Source organism: Xyrauchen texanus, chromosome 33 (genome assembly GCF_025860055.1).
Source record: "Xyrauchen texanus isolate HMW12.3.18 chromosome 33, RBS_HiC_50CHRs, whole genome shotgun sequence".
Classification (NCBI taxonomy): domain Eukaryota; kingdom Metazoa; phylum Chordata; class Actinopteri; order Cypriniformes; family Catostomidae; genus Xyrauchen; species Xyrauchen texanus.
The window spans coordinates 19,232,931-19,258,074 of NC_068308.1; the positions used below are offsets into that span (position 1 = coordinate 19,232,931).

The following is a 25,144-nucleotide window of genomic DNA, read 5'->3' on the forward strand; positions in this document are numbered from 1 at the left end:
AGCTGTTCTTATGTGGACGCCCCCTAATGGCTCAGCATTGAAACTGTCTGTGATTCTGTGTTAAGAAATCCACTTTTTTGCACAGTACAGTTCTCCATATGTCCACTATGTGTCCATGTAAGTATGCATGTATGTATCCAAGTCGTTCAGACGGTCGGGCTGTCTTTTCTATCATCTATCTATCTGCCTGTCTCTCCATCTATCTGTCTGTCTTTTCTATCATCTATCTATCTGCCTGTCTCTCCATCTATCTGTCTGTCTTTTCTATCATCTATCTATCTGCCTGTCTCTCCATCTATCTGTCTGTCTTTTCTATCATCTAACTATCTTGACCAATTTCTTGTCCAGCATTGGCCATAGATATGCTTTCCCCAGTCAATAACGCACTAGAACTGAGGAGGATTACCACAAAACCAGCACCTAACGCAATTCCACCAATGATCAAAATGAAGATGGACCTGTGGTAGCAAGTAGGATCTTTGGGTACAGGGTCCTGAACAGGAGCATTTTGCAGTCTTGTCTTCACTGACGACACAGAGTAAAAAACTCAATCCAATCCCATAGACCTAAACCAGAGTGTGAGCAGGAACATCACCACAAAAAAAACAGAAGCTGATGTTGTAGAGGATTGTTGTCTGACTACAAAATACATGTAATATAATACCTCCATTATAATGACAAACCCCAGAGCTTGCCTGTCCCTTAGCACTGAATTCTTGAATAAGTAAATATTTACAGAAATCATCAGATTAGAAATTCTTTAATTCAGAGTTGATCTTTTACAGAACAAATTGCATGAGTTTCAGGAACAAACATGCATGATACACTTTTTTTTTATATATATACATGGAATTCAACATGTATATCCAGGCTGTGCATAATTTGTTATGATTGTACATTTATTTATCTGTTTTTAGCTTTTCTTTTCATCCCAAGTGCTGTGACCTTTGACGTTTTCTTTGCCATTTTCTTTTCTTTTCCAATTTTCTTTACTTCTTTACCAGCAGCAGGCTTGGGTAATTGTTGACCTTTTTTGGGTATCTCCTGAAAAATTACATATACATAGCCAAAGTAAATTGACAATTAATAAATAAAATGCATGCAGGACATTTGCATCATTAATGCATAGAAATCACAAATAATAATTGTTTTTAACACACCTTTGAAGTGTCTATAAAACACTGATTTGACAAATTGTCTTTTGTGATATGAGCATTCACTACTGACCTCCTGTTTTGGCTTTTTGGTTGGAATCTCAATAGGCACCAGCTGTGGAATTTCCTCTTCACAATCATTCTCTGCCTCAATCTCTTTGGGGATCCTCTCTGATACTACTTTTTTCACATTTTCTGTCTTCCTCTTTTGTGCTTTCTGAATATTTAGGGGTAAATCCAGTGACTTTCAGCAGTAATTTTCATTTTACAAACACAAAATAATTGGCAGTAAAATTTATATTTTGCCTTGAGGGCAACGTTACCTTTGATAAATTGGCTTTCTTCTGGGCCTCCTCAATCAGTGCGAGATGACTCAGATCAGAGGTGTAGATGGGTAGTGCAACCGATGTCGTACTTTTCAAATGGATGATTTTTATGTTTTTTCCTTTCTGGGAAACACACAAACATGAAAATCCTATCAAAAAAATATGTATGTTTTTCATTATTAATATACTGCAATGAAAAAAAAAAAAGAAAAAAAAAAAAAGACTACTTATACACACACATGTATTGCCCCACTCTACTCACCGTTTCTAACTTAGTGGAGATGGTGGAAACTGCTGTCACCACATTCTCAACTATCTCATCTGCTGTCATGCCCGAATGTGCTACACGTGCCATGCTGCAATTAAACAAACTCATAATCAGGGCAACTGAAATTCATTTAAAACAATATTGTGTTAGGTTCATGCGTCATAGTTTGTAGAGATCAGTTCCAATAGATGAAGAGACTCATCTGGATACACTATGAGTTCCTAATAGCAGATTTTAAACCACTTGTGATGGAGACTGAAAGGGTTTGCTTAAGTGCTTTTTGCATCATAGTAAATAAACAAGGAATAAACATACCAGCAGGATCCTTTCTTTGAGATACAGAGGGTGGTGCCCTGAATGAGGCGTTCCATGTCTCTGGTCAAGTGTTTACTCTCTAAATCCACAGACAGAGGACTCCTAAGACAGAGAAAGAATGGCTATGAATATGTCATTCACAATAATTGTGAAAAGTCATACATAAATGATGCACCATGCCATGTAAAAAGTGTATTTGAAGTTAGAAATGCTATCTCTTACTTTTTCCTTTCGTAAAAGTGTTTGCCAATGTGGGAGGGTAGCCTGCGACGGATTCGTGCATCTGCCAGAAATAAATCAAAGTTGGCAAGCAGTCTCCTCTTGGCTTCAAACGGTTTGTACTCCGTCCTCAACACTTTGAAGGGAATAACCTAAAAAGAGAAATCTATATGTAAAATTATTTTTCAAGATAGGTATATTTCACTATATTTGGGCTTTGTTCAGGCAGGCAGGACAAATCTAATATTTTGGCATCTGATTGAATTTGATAAAAACAAATAAAAAAAAAATAACTTAAGTTACCACTTTGTTTCGAGAACTAGCACGAGTAACAATACTCCCTTTCCGATACTTCCCAATAACCATCCCCCGCAGCCCCCAAATTCCATATTCAACAGTCTCATCAAAATGGGGTCTAAATAATTTCAATAAAACTGTAATCAAATGAAAATAGAACATTTAGCATATTGCATTATTTTTATTAAATTAAGTGCTTTTATACAGACCTCACAGCACAATCCAAAATTGGAGTTATTTTTGTCAAATAAAGAGCTGCACAACAGAGATTCACAGATGTGAGATACTGCTTAAATATAATACAATTAATATTGATTTATTATTATTAATAGTACTATTAGTAGTAGTAATAGTAGTATTAATATAACTCTATATAGTAGTGATGCACAGCTGAAGTCAGAAGTTTACGTGCACCGTAGCCAAATATATTTAAACTCAGTTTTTCACAATTCATGACATTTAATTTTCCTGGCTTGACTTCTTGAGATGTTGCTTCATTATAATTTTCCTTCCTCATAATGCCGTCTATTTTTAAGTGCACCAGTCCCTTCTGCAGCAAAGCACCCCCACAACATGATGCTGCCACTTCCATGCTTCATGTTTGGGATGGTGTTCTTCAGCTTGCAAGCCTCACCCTTCATAAATTGAACTCAAAGCACCTCCTGAGCTGAGATGTCTGAGGTCATTTGCAGCACTCATAGATGATACTGTTCTAGCAAATAAAATTCAGAAGACAGAAACAAAGAAAGAGCGACAATCTTTTACATGCATGTGTTCCACGAGACTCTCCGTATAAACAGTGCCATATACATGTGCATAGACGCTTTTCTGTCATCTGTTCTTAATAATATAATAAAGTGTGTTTCTTCTAGCGTGTGTCTACGGGCAAATTATTTGTTATATTAATTTGATAATAATAATAGCCTAATAATAATAGTTTAATACATTAATGGGAAAACGAGCCAAATATAAATTTGAAAGACAACAAATCTAATGTGCATTTCTCTCTATAAATTAACAAAATGTTCAGACAGTCTCCTTACTGGTTTTCCCGACACATTCTGAATCATTACCGCTTTTGCCGGTGTCGCTGTGGCTCACTTCGTGTGTGTTCGTATTATGTAGATTTTAAAGGCTCATTATTACGGTTTAGTATTTCTCTGTGATGTAGAACAGTGTTTACAACGTTATTTCTAACATTCTCATGCCCCCCAATATATATAAGTATTTAAATTAATGTCATAAACATTCAACATGAAACTCTTTGGCCGGGGCAGCCCTAGAACTGTCAGTACAGAAGACCAGATTTGTGCACAGAATAAACAAAGCCCTTGTCAGATCAAATGGACCTGCTTGGAAAGCCAGTGTTGTTTCAAAGTTTGTAGAGACAAGCTCCAATAGAGGAAGAGACTCGTCTGGATACACTCTGGGTTACTTTAGCACATTTTAACCCATGACCAGCACTGAGACAGAAAGTTAGGGTTTGCTGAAGTGCATGTAAATCTTTTACACTAGAAATTGTGATAATAGCGGCATTAACTGAAAGCATTCCACACCTCTGTAACATTTTTGACCCCTCTCTCTGAGAGTAACCTCTTGTAGAACTTCTCTGTCTGCTCTGAAGTCATATTGGGCTCATCTCTGGTGAAGAGACAGACCTCTCCTGAATCGGTCCTCAGTCCATTGGGTAACGGTCTGTGGAACAAAACACACTTGTTGAAAGTTGTAACACATTTAAAATGTAATCATGACATTTCTTAAAATCAACGACTTTTAAATGTTGATACCATAAAACAAACTTACATGCGAACGGTTTGCTCCTTTTTTGGGATTTTCCATAGAGTGAAAAGAAGAGAGATGGGCTGACCCTCATTCAAAAATAGTTTTTGGGACGAGACGGTGGTCTTTAAATAGGCCTGTAATGCTTGTACAGCCTTTTTCACCTGTAATACATGTTATAATAAATCAATTGTCACACATCATACATACATACATACATACATACATACATTTCTGCATATACATGGTGAAATTATTTTTCCACATATTCCAGCTAAGCTGGGGTCAGAGTGCAGGGTTAACACAATATTGCGTTTACAATAGCAATAGTTCTAATTTCCGAGGTCGAAAGCAGCAACAGAAACGATTGACTTGGCAAGCGATTCGAAGCAGAACAGTAATTGCATCAGTCATAGACATAAAGGTGAAATTACATTTTAAAAACTTAATACACGTTTTAAGGTATATGCTACTCTTCGAGTCGCATTATGCCAGCAAAGCAGTTTAACAACAAGCAGCCTTGTAATTTTAAAGTAACAAACGAAATACTCGCTCAATCTTAGATATGCAGACCCAGATAACATGAAAAATTTGGGAGGAAATGATTAAATAGTGCTAGTTTACCTGAGAGCGGTCGAGACCCAATTCATCGCGTGTAGACTCCATAGTGCTGCACGTGTTTAAAGAAAGCGCAAAGCGCATGCGCAAATCCGATGTTCTATTTAAAGTACTTTTATTTTGAAAAAGGTTTAGCTTGTTGATTTGATTTTTAATCCAGTTCTTTATTTAAATAAACTGAAAGCGTTGTTGACTTTAATTAGAACTGGTAGAAGTATTTAAATAAAAATGTTTTTGTCAGGGAACAGGTTCGCCTCGTTTTTGATTTCTTGAGCACGTTTGCAATTATGCTATATGTTAAGAGCAAATGCCCGGGATGTACTTTTCGGCTGATCGTCGTGGCAATTATCAGTTTTTGTCTAAAAATAAGTGATGGTAACTTAATACAAGGAATAAAATACTATAATTAATCAAACATTGGTGCATTTTGCACGAATGGTTCATAGTGTGAATATTTAGCGTTCTCTAGCGCCATCCAGTCTCACAGTGAACGCCCACCTTTTCAGCCGTCTGTGTTCCGGAAGTATTTTCCCCATTCATTTGTTCCATAGACTTATAAAATCCTTCATAAAAGAGTTGTGAGCCATAAACAGAACCAACCAGCTCCAAAGTGAATCACAACATCACGAACTTTGTTTTGAGGCAATACTTTTTAAGGATGTGTTCTTATCGTGTTCAATGAGGGCACGGACTACAATCCAATTAAGCATTGAGACTGATGTCATTTAATAAAAAAGATGGGAATATATAAAACTAACGAATACGCACTGTAAACTGAACGTTCAAATAAAGCATTAAAAATAAAAAAATAAAAAAATAAAACAATCGAATAACAAGAATATTGTGTTTAAAAACAAATCTTTAGTTTTTAGAAACTGGTACGCTAACGTTATTGTACTGGTGAGACAGTTATTTAAGCGTAATGGACAACTTTTTAATTATTGTGAATTCCTTAATTACTATAAGATTCCAGTAACTGCTAAAGAGTTTGCAATAGTTTTTCATGATATTTCCTCTGAGTGTATCTCCGAAAATAATAATCGGATAAGTGGTGTGGAGATTTTAGATACAAAATGTAACAACTTATTTATAAAAACAATATGCAAAAATACATTGTTACCTAAATGCAAAACATATTGGAATTCATTGTATAATCAGATTGAATGGAAAGAGGTCTGTAAGTTACCTAGTAAATGCTGTCTCACCAATAATGTTAAAGAAGTCACATATAAATTTATTTATTTAATTTACCCGGTGAGACAAGTAGTCTCAATATTTGTTTTAGAGACATGGAGACTACATGTGTCTTTTGTAATTTAGAGGAATAATCCATAAAACGTGTATTCTTTGCATGTGTGTTTACAATTTTTTTTTTTTATTATTGATATTGAATAACTAATACTTAAACACACAACATTAAATATTCGGTTAACGGGTAAAGACATATTTTTATCGTATTAAAGTAACAAAGAGTTTAGAACAAAATTTGGTGATTAATCTGTTGGAAAATACCATATACACTAACAAAAATGGGCAAACAATAAACCTAACATCATACTGTTTAACACTGAACTGATGCATTATAGGCAAAGCGAATGTATAGAATATTTGAAACCTTTTCCCTTGTTAATCAATTTTAAGTGTTATATATATAACTATCGATCTTAATTAGTTGATTATATGCATAGAAACAAAATATTTTACGTTTATTGTAAAATATCCCGAAATGTACAAATATATAAGTAGTTTTTTTTTTGTTGTTTTTTTAAGTTTAAGGGTGAAGGGAGACCGACTCGATTACGTCATTCACCATGCGTCATGGTGGCGCGCGGTCGCTCAGAATCAGGTTTCGTTAGACGCGGTTCTCTGATTGGTGGATCTTTCTCTGCTGTATCATGGGTAATGTAGTTGTTTACCATGAATTCCGATTTTAAACACGATTCGTTTACAATGAAGTTGAAATAACGCAGATGTATGCTTCAACGGAAGCATATAACATCGATGAATAACTTCGGATCTCATGGTAGATATATGTTTAGTTATCTTTAAAAATCAATTCGTATATGGGATAAAATAATGGTATTTTTACCTCCGGAACCAGACTATTGCACTCTAGAGCTGGTTCGTTTGGTTCATGGCTCACAACTCTTTTAAGAAGGATTGTATTAAAAGTCTATGGAAGAAATTAATGGGGGAAATACTTGAGCTGTCACTGTTGCACTCTACTGAACTTCCATTAGCAGAGTCCATTTTCAAGGCAAGTCAGTTCACTCGGCGGCCATCTTTGAAACGCTTCCGGGCAGGGTGGGCAACGGCATAAAAGTACTGTTCCTGTCTACTTAAATGGGGAAAGACCGAAATCTCCAAAACGGTTTATCAAAATTACGAATAAAGAATATATATAAAATCAGCAGTAAAATTATACAGTAATGGTATCAAAATTGTGTAATTTATTTTATTTATTTGAGATCACGTTATAAAAAAAACGCTATTTTCAGGCTGGTTCAGCTTAAAGCTCATTCGCGTTCTCAAGTTGACTCACAGTCGATGTCTGTACATAAAAGGCGATTGGCTATTTTGCTTGAAAGGCGGGACTTCCTTTTCCACATCCGTTAGGCGTTCCAATTTCTCCCATTCATTTAATACCAGTGTTCTGTCTCTGGGCTAAATGGCCTCTTTCAGTATGGAATTCCTGAACTGCGTTGTGATTTCCTGGAATATGAATAGAATATGGACAAAAACTAAGATAAATTATCCATATTTCGTTTCATTTTAATGTTTTTTTTTTTTTAAGTTTGATGTTTACATCCCCCAACATCAGTGTACAGAATTAACACCAGTTGATGTGACAAGAGTTATTCTTTAACCACTTTAGTGCATTTGTCATTTGTTATATAATGGCATTACTGTAAACAAATTAATCTGGTCATCATGTGTATAATTAAATCTCTACCATAAGTGTCATGGTATCTCTCTAGTGTGCCCTATCCACAATATGAACTTGACCATTACCACTCTTGCAGGACTTGCCAGGTAAAAGAGCAAGGTTACTGGCAAGCGTAGACCCTGTTGGACCATATTTCACACAACAATGAACAGTCAAAAGTCTCTAACTGCCCTAATAATGCTGTAGCAACCAATCAGTGACCCAACATTCTTTTGGAGGGTAAATTATTTCAAAGCTGGGAGGTGAACACAGGTATGGCATTAACCTTTTAATGAGATGACACCAAGACTCCTTCTGACATCTGTATTTCCAACATAAAATTTAAAAGCCAATGCCTTAAAATAAATTTGCATCCATTTTTAGATTAAATGTGTTACCAGAAACTGGCAAAAATTGGGCTACATGAGTGGCATAGTTGAGCTCTCAATATGAGAAAGCTGTCACACTGAGCTTGTCTTTCTATATTAATGTTCTTCCTAAAATTGATAAAGGTCCTTTTGTCCAAAGTAATTTTCTTCTAGACTGATCCACAGTGGGGAGATGGAACAGTTTGAAGGACATCTGGCAGGCACACCACTGTATCCTCATGAGTCCCAGAGTGCACCAGAGCAGTACTTCTGTCCAAATTTAGTCCTTCTCAGGTACCAACTTCAGCACCTTACCAATTGCGATTGTCTTACCTATAAATAAATAACATTTTTCCTCTTTTTAGGCAATATATCTGTTAATACGTTTGAAAAATATCATCTTCAAACTACAGGTGTACCCAAATGGATGATGTCTGATTTGTTCTATTAGCTTACCCTCATCTCTCAGGGTGAACCGCCCCATCTGAGGGAAGTCTTTAAAAGTCTCTAAGCAGATAGTTCCTGCAGCTCTAAGACGGGCGATGCATACTTGGTCTTGTTTGACAAAGCGCGGGCGAGTCTTGCTCTTTTCTCCTGTCTTCTTGTCCACCAGACAGATTAAGGCCTATTTAGGGAGGTTTTTGAAGAATAAGCATTAACATGAGAGCCATTGTGGAGTTTTGAGTGAATGTTTTAGACTACATGTGAGTGCTTTTGTAAACCGCAAAACATAACTTACTGTTATCTGCACTTCTTCTATGCAGGTATGTATGTGTAGTACTGCACTGTAACCAGGGCATATAATAGATTTGTGTTCAATAATGACAATCTGTGAACAAGAAAATAGAAAAAAGGAATTATTTCTCTTTGTGTGCAAAACATTGCAAAACAAGAGAAAATAATCATAATGACTAAACAATATCAGCGCTAAAATTATTACCTGGGCATCAAAAGTGCGCCCTGAGTGGCAGAGGTTCTCAGCATTGCATAGAATAAATCCTGGGAGAATCTCTTCCTCCTCAATGCCTTTGAGCCGGAGCTTCAGGTTTTCACCAGGTCCAGCGAAATCTGTCTCTACATCATCAGACAGCAGACTCAACACCTCCACTGTATGCTGGGAAATAAGAGAAAACGCAATGTCTCAGATGTTCTCAGTGATTATTCAAGATGCTATTATAATGCATTGCATTCATAGCAATTGCTTTAGATACATCTTTAATGCTTACTCTCTGAAACATTCTTGCATAGCAATGCCATAACAGAATATTGTATTTGCAACTAAGGCATATTTTCTTGGGCTTAATGTTGGTTATTACAGTCTTACCTATGGTAGCAGAGAAGTGCATAACACAACTATATTAGCAAAGCAAATAAAAGCTGAAAACACATCAGAAATAAGCCACAGCACAACAGAAAAAACATAGCACAGCGGAAATAAGCCACAACACAATGAAATTAACCCACAGCACAGTGAAATATTTTTAGGCACTGTACGGGGGCTACAGCCAGAATACAGCCCATTTTTTATGGGAGCAGGACACCTTATAAGAGCTGCTGGTGTGCAAGACTAGCTGCAGGTACTATGACATTATTTTCACATCACTGCCTGTTAAGGATTCGAAGCAAGTTATGTGCATTAAGAGTTCTGGAAGAAACCCAACCAGGTATTGGCCAGAGCACTTAAAGGCAAATAAATACTGTGTTTTTAACTCTTTTTTTTAAATAATTCTGTTGTGTTGAATCTTATTAATTTTGTTGTGTTGTGGCTTAATTTTCGTTGTGTTGTAGCTTATTTCCTTTGTGCTGTAGCTTTTCCACTGTGCTGTAGCTTAATATCGTTGTGTTGTGCCTTATTTCCGTTGTGTAATGGCTTCATTTTGTGACCGTATTTATGTTGTGTTTTCGTTGATGTTTTTTATTTGCTTTGCTAATTTTGTACCCTGATTTTGTGTTCCACACCCCTCAGCCACAGTACTTACCCTATTTGGCATCATAATAAGTTGTTGTGCTTTGCCGATACTTCCAGACTCCAGCTTTCCAAGCACCACGGTGCCCATGTCCTACACAGGAGATTTAAAAAGACAACAAAAATGCATTGTGGGGTCAATTTTGTCTTCCTTTGGTTGCGAAGTTTATTTGAAAATGTTTATATATATATATATATATATATATATATATATATATATATATATATATATATATATATATATATATACATACATACATACATACATATATATAGTTATGGATAATTTCTGAATTAATCTGGTGGTAAGTGCCAGCTCTCTTGAAAAACCAAGCATGATATGAATTATCTTGAACTTTATCTCATTACATGCACTGATCACAGAACCAAGTTTTGCTTCTTGGTTTCATAATACCCGGCTGATTCATTTTCACTGGGAAAAGAACCGCTGAGAACACAATTTCCTTGTTTCATTATACTAGAGTTGTTTTTCCTGCCAAAGTCACCCACATGGCAGTATTTAAATAACCGGGAATCCTCATTATAACCTGAAATAATAGCAGTATTAGGAGCAGTAAAATACTCTTAATAGAAACTCACATCTAACCATAATATTTTATCTGAATAGATGCTGCTTTGATGAACATGCTACTTATGCAAATGTCCCTGGTAGGACTAAACAGGCAAAACTGGAATAAACAGTAGATCATCTATGAACACCATTTTAAACTATACATTAGATTATAAGATATTAATATAATTTTACCTTGTATTTGTCTACAATAGGCAATCTGATAGGACCATCACTTGATCTGTTGTAGTTTGCAAGGCTGTCCAGATGTGGAATAAAAGGTAATCCCCTACAAAAGTTGCAGGTATGAGTAAATGACCAAACAAAGACAGTGTGGCTTTGCAGCATGCATTAGAATCACTCTGATTTTACCCAACACAACATATGTGTAGAGATCGACAGGTAGTGTATTTTGCAGATACCAGATGCAGTTTATTATTCAACCAAAATCCTTATAATAACCAGAAACCTATATAATAAATAAATAATAACAAGAAAGAAACTAAGATTTGGTGCATAAAGTGGGACTTTTAACAATAAACAATCCCAAAACATCCAAGGGACTCTTATTTTAAAATGACGGAGACTTGGCTCCATTACAATGCTCTATATTTAAGTATTTGCCAAATTAAGCTTTTTATAGCCTATACTGTATATTCACCAGATGAAGAGTTTTGTGTATTTAAAGATATTTTGCCAGATGAGATTTAATGTGGAATAAGGTTAATTATTATTCAGAAGATATGTAGTAGGACACACGATGTATGTGCTGATGGGGCACATTTTCAAATAGTAAATTATTCTTTGCATACCCTTGCTTCAATTTAGAACACTTGATTATCTAATCAAAATAACAAAATATGCACTGGACTGAAGTCAGCATAAAAATAGGGATGAATATTGTCAATGATGAAAGACTTAGATACAGCAAATCCCCAAATGATTGTTAATCAAGTATATATATATTTTTTTAAATCGGCAACTATCAGCATACTTTTTTGTCGATAACGTTCCAAAAAGCAACTATCCGTACCGATTAATTGGTAAAACTGATATATCAGTCTACCTCTACATATGTGTTCATAATAGCCAGTAAAATTATGCTTAATACATTTTAAGTAGCACAGCCATAGAAGGTAATCACTTACGTATACCAGGGGCACAACTCGGAAGGCTCTTTCAAGTTAGCTCCTGTCAATCCGGAGCAGGGCATGAAGTGAATATCTTTCTTTGGATTAAAGCCAACCTTCTTCAGAAATGGCACTAACTTCTCTTTACATTCCTCATATCTGTGGGGAAAATGTGTAGTAACCGGTCAAAGAAAAACAAGATTGCAATACAAAGATACAATTTTAATTGAATTGAATGTACCTATCCAAGCTCCAGTTCACAGTGGGATCGTCCATTTTGTTGATGAGGACTATCAGATGTTTGACTCCAGCTGTTTTGGCCAGCATGGCATGCTCCCTTGTCTGGCCTCCCTTTTCAAAACCGGTCTCAAACTCACCCTTTCTAGCAGAGATGACCTGATGACAAAAAGAATGGAATGTTTTTTACTAAACATGTCTGTCAATAAATCTAGGCATAATAAAATCAAAAACTACCATAAATATTTTACAGTGAAATGTACAGCATTACTGTGAACTGCTAAAGCTGACAACTTTTTTTACTTTTCTAGTATTCTCAATCCAACAAGCCATGCTTACAAAATGAAATAAGCACAGTTTAAAAACAAAGAAAATGCTTCAGGAGGGTCTCACCAGCACTGCCAAGTCAGCTTGGGATGCCCCTCCGATCATGTTGGGTACAAAGCTTTTATGGCCTGGAGCATCAAGAATAGTAAAATGCTTTTTCTCTGTTTCAAAGTAGGCTCTTCCAACTTCTACTGTTTTCCCCTTGTCTCTTTCCTCTTGGTTTGTGTCTAAAGCCCAGGAAAGATACCTGCAGATAAAAACAGATTGATGACATTGAAAATCTCAAGATAGACTTCTGCAACTTAACCAAAACCCATGTTTGAAAAATGAAATATACTATGAGAAAAGGCAAAGGAAAGCATTAATAACACAGCTTGCCCACCAAGTCTCTCTGTTCTTCTCTTTCGCCTCCCGTTCATATTTATCCAGTGTTCGCTTGTCCACCATACCAGTTAGATACCTTAATGGAACAGTAAATAAGCATTCAGCCAGTTCTTATAACAAGTGTTGCATGTATTACAAAGTTATGACTTTGTTATAAAGACTGATGGCTCACTCACATGATCTGTCCACCAATTGTTGACTTGCCTGCATCTGTACAAAAAAAAATAAATCAAGTAAAAAACATATCAATAAAAGATCATCCAAGATAATTCTGACATGCATTGTTACAAAGAAAGATCATTTAAATACATTAAACAGTGCTCTCTATCTTAACCCTAATACAATATAAACAATATCATTACAAAATGTAAACAGAGGAAATGGACTGCAATGTGGGAGTCATAATAGTCCAAACTAACATACCCACATGTCCAATGAACACAACATTAACATGTTCTTTTTTAGGGGCGTCCGGTGGGGGAGGAGGCAGTTTGGGGATGGGCATCTCCTCATCTTCCTCCATCATTTCATCCTGTGCTTCGTCCCCACAGCATCCAATCTCTGGCAGGGTTTCACACCTTGGTTCCTCCTCATCCGGCTCACCCTTCTGCTCCCACGTTTCAACTGTGTTGACATCTGTCTCTCCATTCTCCACTGCAGCTGTGGTGACACTCACAATGTTTTAGCATTTTACCGCACATATACACAAGGTGCAAATTTAAGACAACTTACCTAAACACCTACTCTTGGAAAATGGGGAAAGACACTTCTTGTTATGCAGTATCTAACATTACCTGTCAATCAAATTTCTGTGGCATGCAGGAAAAGCATTTAGCTACATCTTAATAAATAAAGAAATTTAAATATTTTGTATTTTTAAATATCAGTTTTACATTTGGATAGTGATACTATTTATTAAAAAAAGAGCACACAAAAGGAAAATATAATCAAATGAAGGAAAAAGGAATTTCAATTAACTGATTACTATGCTATTACAAATTTTATACTGACTAACAGTTCATGGAACCACTGCAAGTCCCTTTGTTCGCCAAGCCACTTCACTGAACATATACAATGCAGTCCTTTCTTGGGAGAAGAATCAAGGTAACAACTGATATCATGAAACAATATGCAAATAAATCAAGTCATGACATGCCTTTGTTATTATTTTTATATGTTCCTTAAAGTTTTCTTATAATATTAGTAAAGTATATTACTAGTCCTATATTTCTAAAACATGATAATTTTCCACCCTCATTTTGACCCTCTCTTAGAAACGGTTTTGGTGCTGCTTCTCCTTTAAGACTTGACAGTAAATGCCAACTGTTATGATTGGCTCTCTTGACTGACTTGCTCTCTCTATTTGCCATCTCACTGCCCACTACTACTGGGCAGGCAATGGAAGTGATTAAAGGTAAAGTAGGCTGTCACGATTCCCTTGTTGTCTGCCCTGTGTTTCACTTGTCTTTGTCTAAAACTACACTTCCCACAATTCCCGGATCTCATCACTGCCAGCACTGTCATCGTTCGCACCTGATTGTCGTTTGTGATCATCCTGTGTCTGTGTATATAAACCCTGTTTGTTCTCCACTCCTTGTCGATCGTTGAATGTTCATGTTCCTATGTTTGCTCCGTTGCCTGTCTTGCCGTGTTTTCTTCCTGCCGTGTTTCCCTAGTTCCGTGTTCCTCCGTTGTGTTCGTGTTTTAGTTTCAGTTTTGTCCCCCCGTGGATGTTTTCTTTTGTTCCTGCTTGTTTTGTGTTTACTTTTTTCAGTTAATAAAGAACCCGCATTTAGATCCCACTCCTTGTCTGCCCTTGTCTGCATTCATAACATAGGCGTTGATATGCAAATGTCTTCCACAGTGTGGCATCACACTGGATGAGGTAGAGAATGAGTCGTTTTGGCAGCTTGGTTTCAACAAATGCTCTTTTTGCAGTGAGGAGAATTTTTGAGTTCTGAAACTTACAGTATGGTTTTATAGTAATAATACCTCTTGTGTGTCAAAATATAAGGGAAAATTTGAATCCTCAGGGTATGACCCCTTTAACATCTATGCTTGTATATGAACACATTGGAATTTCCAACTGGTTTCTTACATTGGAATTAAATCTCTCATATGTTTCATGGGAATACAAATATATTCAGTTTGCATACAAAATGCCATGTCCTATCATATTGTACAGCTGGAATCAGGGCTAAATAAATCAGCACTACTCCCTTCATTCAGAGAAAGTCTGTTAACTGCTTCTCTGGGTCAGTTGCTCTAACAAGAGGTGTAAGCAAAGGGATAAATAAGGCCTGTAATATGAGCACATGTGTGCTGATGTAAGAACCCCAAGTTGCCCTCAGTGGCAGTTCGACACTATATCAGAGCACAAAAGCAAAGCAGAGTTTGATCCACAGCTATACAAAAAAACACTGACATACCCACTGGTTCTGAGATTTCCATACTGGCCACTGCATCACTGCCTGTGGAGAGAAACAAGTGTAATGACTGAATACCATCAAATTTTACCCTGTTATAAAGCTAGTGTGTTTTAACATTATTACAATTATATTACATGGGCTGTTCAGCTCACTGCATTTGCGTGTAGCTTAATATGTGTTTTTAACAGCCAGATATGTCTCATGAAATATTAGTGTGAAAGTAATGAATTGTGTTTTAGTTTTGTCCTGATTTCTTTGATATATGAAAAATAAACATTAACATATATTTTATTTTATTAAAATTGTCTTACAAATATTTGTAAAAACAAATTGACAATATGTAGGAATTTTGGAGATTTATTTGTGATAGAAATAAGTGCTGGGTCTCCAAAGACCCGAATATGTAAGTGTTTGGTGAAATTCCCATGCTTTTAAAGGATACAATATGTGACAGAGTTGGGCTTTATAGAACCGGGGTCCCTAGCAAACCCAGTGTCCACTCTGGCATAATGGCTCCTACCAGAGTGTCAGTTCTTGTACAATGTGTCATGAACCTTACGCATTTTTAATATGTCAAACTATCCTATATAAACTTGATATAAAATGAATGAGGGAAATTGTTAACCCGGCCACGCAAGACTAAACAGGTTTGAGTTCAAGTGAACTATAAAGAAAAATAAACGTGTATCATTGATTTTGAAGCCACATCTTATAAAGTAGCAGCTAGCTGGATACGTAAACACAACGTTCAACGAAACGCTTGCACCTCTTCGAATAACTTGCTAAAAACATTTACAGCTAAGAGCCTTTTATGGTCAGCCAGTATCAAAGCTGTGAGCCCGTTTATGTCGCTGTCACTTTACCGTCGGACGTGGAGTTTTCCGTTGGACCCCGTGAAAGAAAGAATGGTACGAATTCTGGAGCATTCACGTTAAGCCCGGTGAAGGCGGACTGAAGTTCGGTATCCGCCGTGGCCTCAACATCGTCCTCCTGTTCCCACGAATCAGGCGCTGTGTCTCCCGAGTCCATATTGGCTTTAACGCGAATAGCTGATGTTTCTAGCGGCTTGCGCTATAACCTACGACGTAGTTGTTATCTAAACCAAATCTGCTGCGTTTTCAATATCTATTCCAGGTAAATTACGGGGTCGGAAAACTCGTAAATGTGCTAAAATGGTGCATGGGACGCCTAGTCTTCATGCGACACCATGGACGTGTAGCTAGCTAGCTGGTCCTGGATGTTCATTGCGCACACAGAGCAATAACGTGGAATGTGAAAGCAGCGACCGTGTGTGATGATGACTTTCCATTATGGCTGCACATCAACGTTTTTCAAATTAAAGTTGTTTTGGTAGAGCAACAAAATTCATAATAAAGTAATAAGACGGGAGTCTTATTATATAATAGTTTTTATTTAACGTAATTTTAAACTTATTTTTATTTAGAATTAAAATACTTAAATTTTCAAAATTACATGTTCAGATAGTGTGGACCAAATTTATGAATACATAAATAAATAAACTCTTAACACACAAGTAAATAAATACAACTGATTTGTTTTAACCTGAACCGATTACGTCATGTATAATCTTGAAAAATGAAGAATTCCAGACATTTATGTAACATTTGATTTTCTGTGGAGATTTTTAGTCTTTGGCATCTGCTATTCCTCCAGGAGTAATGGCAAAGGTAGCCTCTTTTTCTGGCATGTCTGAGCTGTAAAAAGCTGAAGTTTTAAGCTGCAGGCATTTTAAACAAATAGCTTGAATTATAACAATCCAATATGTTCATATATCATCACCTTCCTAAAATAATGTAACTAATGTAAGTATAAATATTTTTTTTTGCCAAAATAATCTCCTCATGATATTTGGTTCAGTTTTTTTTTGTTTTCTGAAAAACCTGAAAAATGACTTAGAACATTATTTTAGGAAGGTTACTAACTGTAAAACCAGTATAATAACTATATTACACCAGTAAATGAAATCATTTGAAAGATTATGTTATGGTTATCATGTTCTCTTTATCTTAGTTGAGTGAATTAAACAAAAGAGTAGTATATTACCTAACAAATATCTTGGCAATTCTCAATTCAGCATGTCCTTTTCTCAAGCTGATGCACATGGTGGAGGCATGCGCCAGTATGTGTCCTCCGATAGGCTTTTTGGGATCTGCTTGAAAGCAAGAGTTCATTTTTTTCCAGTTAGGTTGATTAGCAGTGATGCTATTTAAAATGTTCCATTAATCCCTTTTCATTGATGTGTAGCACTTGTTTTGTGTTCCTATCTTTAATTATTGTTCCCTTACGACTCAGTACACTTGACATTGCGTTTATTAACGCATATAGGGGTGCCTTCTTACACGACCTAGTTGAAACCTCTCTACAATAATACCAATATACTAAAATTGGTCATGGTGTTTGAGCCATGCCTGTTTTGATTCAAAACTGTCTGCTATATTTCTTCCTTCAAGACGGTTCCAGCAGTCCGAACAACGTAAAAAGGCTGCGTTCCACAAATCTACCCAATTCTCCCCGAAGGTCATAAAGAACTGTCCTGGCGTGTTCCTTTCTCGGAGCAGTGACGCCATCCTCTTTAATGTGAAACATGGAGAAGAAAACAGTTGTGCCCAACTACCCCCTGTGGAGGAGCCAGTAGCAGCACACCTCTGCCCAATGAGTAACAGGCCGTGGAAACACACCCCATACATCCTTCCAAACCATGTCGGCAAACGTCCGCACTGGCGGGAAAAGCTTACTCAGCGGCAGGACAAACTGAATCAGCACTCCACGAAATGGCGGTTCTCCAGGTATTTCAAGCCAAGCTCCTCAAGCAAATGGACGAGCAAGGCTTTGATTAAGAGACATTACAAGAGCTCCTCACTGCTACTGACTTAGTGCGATATGCCACAAAATTCACTGTGCAGGCCATCGGCAAGTCCATGGGCAACCTGGCAATTCTGGATTGACATATATTGCTGACCCTCACAGAAATGAGTGATAATGAAAAAGCCACCCTGTTGGATGCTCCAGTGTCACCAGCTGGCCTCTTTGGCAGCTCTGTGAATAAGTTTTCTGAGCACGACTCAGCAGCAGTCACAGCCTATGAGATACTTTATGGCCAAACGGAGTATATCACAGGTGGTTCGCCCTCACTCTGTTTCAAGCCAGCACCCAACTAAAAGCCCCAAACCTACTACCTCACCGGCACCTGCGTATCAGCACGCGCAGCAAAAGTGCTCCTGACTAGCACAACCTTTGAAGCAGAAAGCAGAGCTCCTGGTTCCTTCCTGGTCTGCTCCAAAAAAGGCTCAATTGGAGACACAAAACACTGTTCCCCATCTTCCCACTTCTGTTTGTCAGGAAAGGAATATTGTTGTTCATAATATTGTTCAAAATGTTGTTCTTGTGTCTTGCTCTCAAATAAATGCAATAAAAAATGCAATAAGTGCAAAAATTAATACAGCATTCATTGCAAATGCACTAGATGCTAGATTCTCTATAAAGACATTATGCATAACCCTATAGTGAGCGATGCATTATATCATATGGTAAACAAGCCAAACTGCCATCTGTCCCATTACGCAGATGCGTGCAAGCCCTAACAGGTATTTCAGAATGGGTGCAAAAAACGATCGAACATGGTTATATGATCCAATTTGCATGCCAGCTACACAGTTTCAACACGTTCTGTCTTCCACAGTTTTATCCAAAGACGCGGCAGTGTTACGAGACGAAATACACAATCTCCTTGTGAAAAGCACAATAGAGATTGTGGCAAATTCTCAAGCCCAAAAAGGGTTTTTACTGCCATTATTTTCTTGTCCCAAAGAAAGACAGCGTGCTTCGGCCGATCCTGGATCTGTATCTGACGCGCCGGTTCAAAATGATTACTCAGAAAAGGATCTTATCGCACGTACACCCACACGATTGGTTTGCGTTGATAGATCTGAATGATGCATACTTTCATATCCAAATTGTACGACACCGCAGGATGTTTTTGAGATTCGCATTCAAGGGAACAGCGTATCAATTCAAAGTCCTGCCCTTCGGACTGTCTCTGGCTCCTCACACATTCACAAAGTGTATCGATGCAGTTCTCGCCCCTCTGAGACTGAGCACTGTGTGCATCTTGAACTACCTCGATGATTGGCTGTTACTGGCACAATCAGAGGCTCTGTTATGCCAGTACAGATACCAGCTTGGGCCTCAATGTGAACTGGGCAGAGAGCAAGCTCTCCCCCAGCCAACAAATCTCCTTTTTGGGAGTCCACCTCCACAAGCAGGCACGTGCACCACACGAGTGAGCGCATTCAGGCCATTCTACAGTGTCTGTCTCAGTTCAAACTGGGGAGAACACTTCCTCTGAAGCTGTTTCAGAAATAATTGGGATTTATGGTGGTGGCCTCTGCTGTCATTCCATTAGGTCTCTTACACATGAGATCTCTTTAGTGCTGGTTGAAGCACCGTGTGCCACGACATGATTGATGCCAACGGCGCATGAGCATCACTATATCCCTTCACTGTATAGCTGCTTTAGCACCATGGACAGCTCCTGCCATTTACCAGCGAGGTGTTGCTCTGGGGCAAGTTGTCAGGCGGAAAGTGGTGACTACGGATGCTTCCAACACAATTTGGGGGCGGTGTGCGATGGACGGCCAACTTTCGGCACCTGGACAGTGGTGAAGAAAGTGTGGCGCATCAACCGCCTAGAGCTATCTTTTCTGGCTTTTCAGTCAGAAATATTCATGTCTGTGTTCAGACAACATGACGGTTGTGGCATATATAAACCGCCAAGCTGGAATTCATTAACTGCTATTGTTGAGACTGACGCGTCGCCTGCTCCTTTGAAGCGAGTGTCATCTCATCTCCTTGAGCGACATATGTCCCAGGCCACCAGAATTACAGCACGGACCTGCTGTCACACCAAGGGGTGATAACGGGCAAATGGAGACTTCATTCTCAAACTGTATTGAGGATTTGGGAAATATTCGGAAAAGCAGAAATCAATCTATTTGCCTCAGTGGGGAATACCACACAAGCCCCGCTGGAAGCAGACGCAATGGCACACAAATGGCTGGCAAAATTCAAATATGCATTTCCCCCAGTATGCTCCTGGATCTGAAGTCATTTGGTTGGTAACAAACACTGCAACATTGTACTCTATATCCCACAAATTACAGATTTTATTGCACAAGTTAAAGGGATATCACCCCAAAATGTCTATTTTCTCATAATTTACTGACCCTCATGCCATCCTTAATGTGTATGACTTTCTTTCTTATGCTGAGCACAAACAAAGGTTTTTAGAAGAATATTTCAGCTGTGTAAGTCCATAAAATGCAAGTGAATGGTGGCCAGAAATTTGAGGTTCCAAAAAGCACATAAAGGCAGCGAAAATATGACTTCAGTGGTTAAATCAATATCTTCAGAAGCTATATGATAGGTGCGGGTGATAAACAAATAAATATATAGGTCATTTTTTATGATCAATACCCACTTTAACTTTCATCTTTTGTTTTTGGTGATTCACATTTTTTGTAGATATCACCTACTGGGAAGGGAGGAGAATTTATAGTAAAAAAGGACTTAAATATTGATCTGTTTCTCACCCACAATTATCTTATCGCTTCTGAAGTCAAGTCAAGTGGTTTTTATTGTCGTTTCAACCATATACAGTTAGTACAGTACACAGCAAAACGAGACAACGTTCCTCCAGGACCATGGTGCTACATAAAAACAACAAAGGACCAACACAAGACCACATGATAAAATACCTATATATACCTATATAAAGTGCACGTGCAAACATGTGCAAAAAGTACGGGACAGTACAACAAATTTCTGACAATGAACAGGACAATAGACACAGTGCAGCGCCGACCAGTACACAGTAGTGCAAAAAGATGACGGTTTCTAAAAAACGTAAACATAACATACTATAAGATAGTGTTCTATGCACATAGCAGTTATTTAGGTAGCAGACCGTTATAAAGTGACAGTAATTAAAGTGCAACTCAGGACACGTGTGTGTCAAACCAGTCTCTGAGTATTGAGGAGTCTGATGGCTTGGGGGTAGAAGCTGTTACACAGTCTGGCCGTGAGGGCCCGAATGCTTTAGTACCTCTTGCCAGACGGCAGGAGGATAAAGAGTTTGTGTGAGGGGTGTGTGGGGTCGTCCACAATGCTGGTTGCTTTGCGGATACAGTGTTTTTTGTAAATGTCTTTGATGGAGGGACGACCCCGATGATCTTCTCAGCTGTCCTCACTATCCTCTGCAGGGCTTTGCAGTCCGAAACGGTGCAAGTCCCAAACCAGGCAGTGATGCAGCTGCTCAGGATGCTCTCAATAGTCCCTCTATAGAATGTAGTGAGGATGGGGGGTGGGAGATGTGCTTTCCTCAGACTTCGAAGAAAGTAGAGACGCTGCTGGGCTTTCTTGGTGATAGAGCTGGTGTTGAGGGACCAGGTGAGGTTCTCCACCAGGTGAACACCAAGGAATTTGGTGCTCTTGACAATCTCCACAGAGGAGCCGTCAATGTTCAGCAGAGTGTGTTCACCTTGTGCTCTCCTAATGTCAACAACCATCTCTTTTATCTGGATTAAACCACTGGAATCATTTGGATTACTTTTATACTGCCTTTATGTGCTTTTTGCATTGTATGAACCGACAGAGCAGAGATATTCTTCTAAGAAAATCTTAATTTGTGTTCTGCAGAAGACAGAAAGTCATACACGTCTGGGATGGCATGAGGGTGAGTATATGATGAGAGAATTTTCATTTAGGGGTGAATAATTCCTTTAAGAGGATAAGCTTAATTCACGGTCAATAAACCTGACCATTATCAAGTTCAATGTCAGGGGTAAGTGTGAATGGCAGTGAATATCTTTTGCAAAGAAAAACAGACCTTCATAGATCTTCTGCAGTCTAGAGAGCATTTGTGCAAGCTTCTGCTGTCTCTCAGCCAGCTCACCTCTTCCAGTGAAGTCCACCCAGAAAAGAGCCATGATTGAGTCTATTATCTGTGGAAAACCAATTGTTGATGGCCACAAGATTATGTAAAGAAATATATATATATATATATATATATATATATATATATATATATATATATATATATTAGTACACAGGAGAACACTTTGGCAAGTTTACATTGATAGTATTAAGTGTCTTATATGTCTGATTTACCAGAAGCTTAAAGACACCTCCCTCCTCTTGAAACTTGGCTGCAACAAAGTCTAATAATTCCAGTTGGTGCTCACCTACGAATGCAACAGACAGACAGATCAAAACACTCTATGGCACTTCATCGGCTAGCCTGCTTAATTAAATTTCTTTATTTTTAATTTATTAATAAAAAATAAAAACATTAGGGATGCACAAATATATCGGCTGTCGATATTTATCGGCCAATTATTGACCAAATTAAAACCATCAGCATATCGGTAATAAGCATGAAATCGCCGATATGAAAAAACAGTGGTTTATGTATAATGAATTAGTAACACACTTGGTAAAAACTCTGTGAATCCAAATGCACAATCCAGAAATAATAAATAGACAAAATATGTAGAAGGGTCCTAAAAACATGTATTATTTAATTTTTATTCTGTCTTGTTCTCAATAAAAATGTGGGGGAAAAAGTAATAAACAGACATGACAGTTGTGAAAGCAGATCTTACCTATAGGCTACATGATGAGGCAAACCATCCAAAATGCTTTGAAACCAGCAGACATTTTGAGATATAGATATGATATCCATTAATGCTGCACGATTGATTGAATTAAGATTGAAATTGCAATATGGCTTTGTGCGATTACTAAACCTTAAAAACAGTTTTAGAAGTGCAACATAACCATATTCTTATATATTTTCATATCAATCATCATGTTATCATATTTAGTAATTTTTTTTAATCTTTTTATCTTGTATTTATCTTTCTCTGTGGCTCTCTTTAAAATTCTGGACTGTCCAGTGTTCAACAGATCTAGTGTTAAATTAAAATGATTTATTGTTACAGTGCCTCTTTGTAAAATTTTTTAATTTACATTTTTGTAAATATTTCTACTTAAAGCAAAGTTCTTACTCGTATATGCACGTGCGTATAGCACATTATCCCATACAGCTTCATGATCGACATTCAATCTGTCAGCAATGTCCTTCAGCCTCTCTGGGTGACTGGCATTCACAATTATTAAGGAGAAAAGATGGGCTTTTCCATATTGAAAAGATTTTGTGAGATGAATTTAAAACAAAAAAAGCAAATGCGGAAGGGATACAAGGTGTTTTCATCAATAAAGATGACCTTTCCACCTGTGTACCCATATTCTCCAGGCACCTGAACAGTTACTTAAGAAAAAGAGAAACTGCATGAGGCAAATGGAGAAATATCAAAGCAAGCTTTAATTATTTTTAGAAATGGTTCCGCATTTTACATTAGAACCCAAGATCTATTTTTAAGAGCATGGTGTGTGAGAGAGCTGAGTTTTTCCAGTTCTGAACTCTGAATGAAGGAAACTGAATTAAAGTAAAATGCATAACGCATAATTCTAGCAAAGAAAATAAAAGTTAACAGAGCATAAGAAAGCACCCTACTGCCAAAAGATTCAGTAATGGCCATACTATCCACACCTCCTCCAAGGAGTTCACGAAACAAGAAATTAAATGAAATGGCATTCTCCTTTCATATGCAGCAGGTATAAGATTTATTTTTTCAGATACTTTTTTTATAACTTGCATGAAAATACAGGTGTCATGTAGACTGCTTGTTGGTTTTAGAGCAATAAACAGGTTGGTTGGTTGGTTTGTTTCTACCTCAAATTCAAACTGCCAATTGAAATGTGGAACACTTGTTTCCTTTTCACAAAGTATTCAGAAGCTGTTTGAAATCCACAAAACTGCATGGAATTTTAAAGACAAAATAATCAAATTAGGTACACAAAGACAATTATGCTAATACATTTAATGAGGTCACATTACCAGCTACTTGCAGGCACTTCTTTTATTTTGTCCAGTGTCCACTTTGGCCTCAGACAGACCCTTTACATTACAGAGAGCGCGACGTGTGGTCATTTGGCTTCTTCCTGTCAGCCATGTTCTTAAGGGAGAGTGACATGAATCAATATTACATTTTCATATTTTTCCATAACAATTACATTGTTTAACTACCCAAGTCACTTTACTTACAATGTCTTGCTTCTGTAAGAGCTTTATGTCTTGAAAAAAGGATTTCTGTGGGTATTTTTATAGGAGCAAAATCATAATTTTATACACAAACAACTAAAAGACAAATAAGCTGCAAAGTAAAGTTACATGGTTCAATTAATTTTAAAATTGGTCGTATAATGTGAATGTGAAATACCTCATCATCCTGAAAACAACCTCAAAATCTTGGTCCTTCACACTCTTCATAAGGCCTACAATGAATGGTTTTAAAGAATGTTTACAATAATATATATTGTTTCGATGGCCAGTTAACTGAATCAGTCAGTAAGTATCTAGTTTATTATTTTTAACTTTTTAACCAGGTAGGCCTACCTATTAACTGGCTGTTTCAAAAGTACGACTCTTCATCTCAAATTAACAATTAGTAATGTTTCTCGTTATAAGGGTGTTCAATATCGTTTGTTGACAAAAATAAATGAATATAAATGATCTTTTACCTCACGTTTAAACCGGAAGGACCTCTGACGAAATCTACTCACTGTCTTCGCGCGTGGGTCTGTCGCGAGCTTTGATAGATCTTTGACAGCTTTCAAAGGTGTGATTTTATTAATTTTTAAATTTCAAATGTACTTCACTTTTCAAGTACATTTTATATGTTTTATCTATA

The 25,144-nt window shown here is 37.3% G+C and overlaps 2 protein-coding genes, 1 non-coding gene and 1 pseudogene across 5 annotated transcripts; all 4 read right to left on the reverse strand.

The window, feature by feature from the left end:
- Positions 1-749: 749 nt before the first annotated feature.
- Positions 750-5,060, reverse strand: rsl1d1 (ribosomal L1 domain containing 1). The gene is made up of 9 exons (XM_052102473.1): positions 4,983-5,060; positions 4,383-4,522; positions 4,136-4,274; positions 2,286-2,434; positions 2,064-2,165; positions 1,743-1,836; positions 1,478-1,603; positions 1,228-1,371; positions 750-1,044 (listed from the first exon to the last, which is right to left on the reverse strand). The coding sequence occupies exons 1-9, from the start codon at positions 5,058-5,060 to the stop codon at positions 904-906; spliced, it is 1,113 nt and encodes a 370-aa protein (XP_051958433.1). The 3' UTR covers positions 750-903.
- On the reverse strand, positions 3,945-4,074 carry LOC127627264 (small nucleolar RNA SNORA55). The gene has a single exon (XR_007968539.1). It is a non-coding gene; the product is annotated as a small nucleolar RNA SNORA55 (small nucleolar RNA).
- Positions 5,061-7,514: 2,454 nt separating the features above from the next.
- Positions 7,515-22,333, reverse strand: LOC127626579 (eukaryotic peptide chain release factor GTP-binding subunit ERF3A-like). 3 transcript variants are annotated; one of them, XM_052102468.1, is made up of 15 exons: positions 22,219-22,333; positions 17,379-17,484; positions 15,315-15,356; positions 13,309-13,545; positions 13,062-13,095; positions 12,884-12,961; positions 12,568-12,748; positions 12,179-12,333; positions 11,956-12,096; positions 11,003-11,096; positions 10,250-10,330; positions 9,211-9,384; positions 9,010-9,099; positions 8,727-8,895; positions 7,515-8,603 (listed from the first exon to the last, which is right to left on the reverse strand). In XM_052102468.1, the coding sequence occupies exons 3-15, from the start codon at positions 15,334-15,336 to the stop codon at positions 8,551-8,553; spliced, it is 1,509 nt and encodes a 502-aa protein (XP_051958428.1). In that variant the 5' UTR covers positions 15,337-15,356; positions 17,379-17,484; positions 22,219-22,333; the 3' UTR covers positions 7,515-8,550. The 3 variants fall into 3 exon arrangements, with proteins under 3 accessions (XP_051958428.1, XP_051958429.1, XP_051958427.1); XM_052102469.1 differs by lacking the exon at positions 22,219-22,333 and having other exon boundaries at positions 17,379-17,924; XM_052102467.1 differs by lacking the exons at positions 17,379-17,484; positions 22,219-22,333 and adding an exon at positions 16,178-16,596 and having other exon boundaries at positions 7,516-8,603.
- On the reverse strand, positions 16,960-25,013 carry LOC127626582 (meiotic recombination protein DMC1/LIM15 homolog; annotated as a pseudogene).
- Between the last annotated feature and the right edge of the window lie 131 nt (positions 25,014-25,144).

What these genes read in the sequence shown, in the direction of transcription:
- LOC127626579 (XM_052102467.1), bottom strand. Translation starts at nt 16,343, where the DNA reads ATGGACTCGGGAGACACAGCGCCTGATTCGTGGGAACAGGAGGACGAT. An exon ending in GAGAAGAACAGAGAGACTTG is followed by an intron (nt 12,749 to 12,883) that starts GTGGGCAAGCTG and finishes TTTTATCTGCAG; the next exon opens with GTATCTTTCCTGGGCTTTAG. An exon ending in GTTCACCCTGAGAGATGAGG is followed by an intron (nt 8,604 to 8,726) that starts GTAAGCTAATAG and finishes ATTTATTTATAG; the next exon opens with GTAAGACAATCGCAATTGGT.
- rsl1d1 (XM_052102473.1), bottom strand. Translation starts at nt 5,060, where the DNA reads ATGCGCTTTGCGCTTTCTTTAAACACGTGCAGCACTATGGAGTCTACA. An exon ending in TCTCCACTAAGTTAGAAACG is followed by an intron (nt 1,604 to 1,742) that starts GTGAGTAGAGTG and finishes TGTGTTTCCCAG; the next exon opens with AAAGGAAAAAACATAAAAAT. An exon ending in AGAAAGCCAATTTATCAAAG is followed by an intron (nt 1,372 to 1,477) that starts GTAACGTTGCCC and finishes CTAAATATTCAG; the next exon opens with AAAGCACAAAAGAGGAAGAC.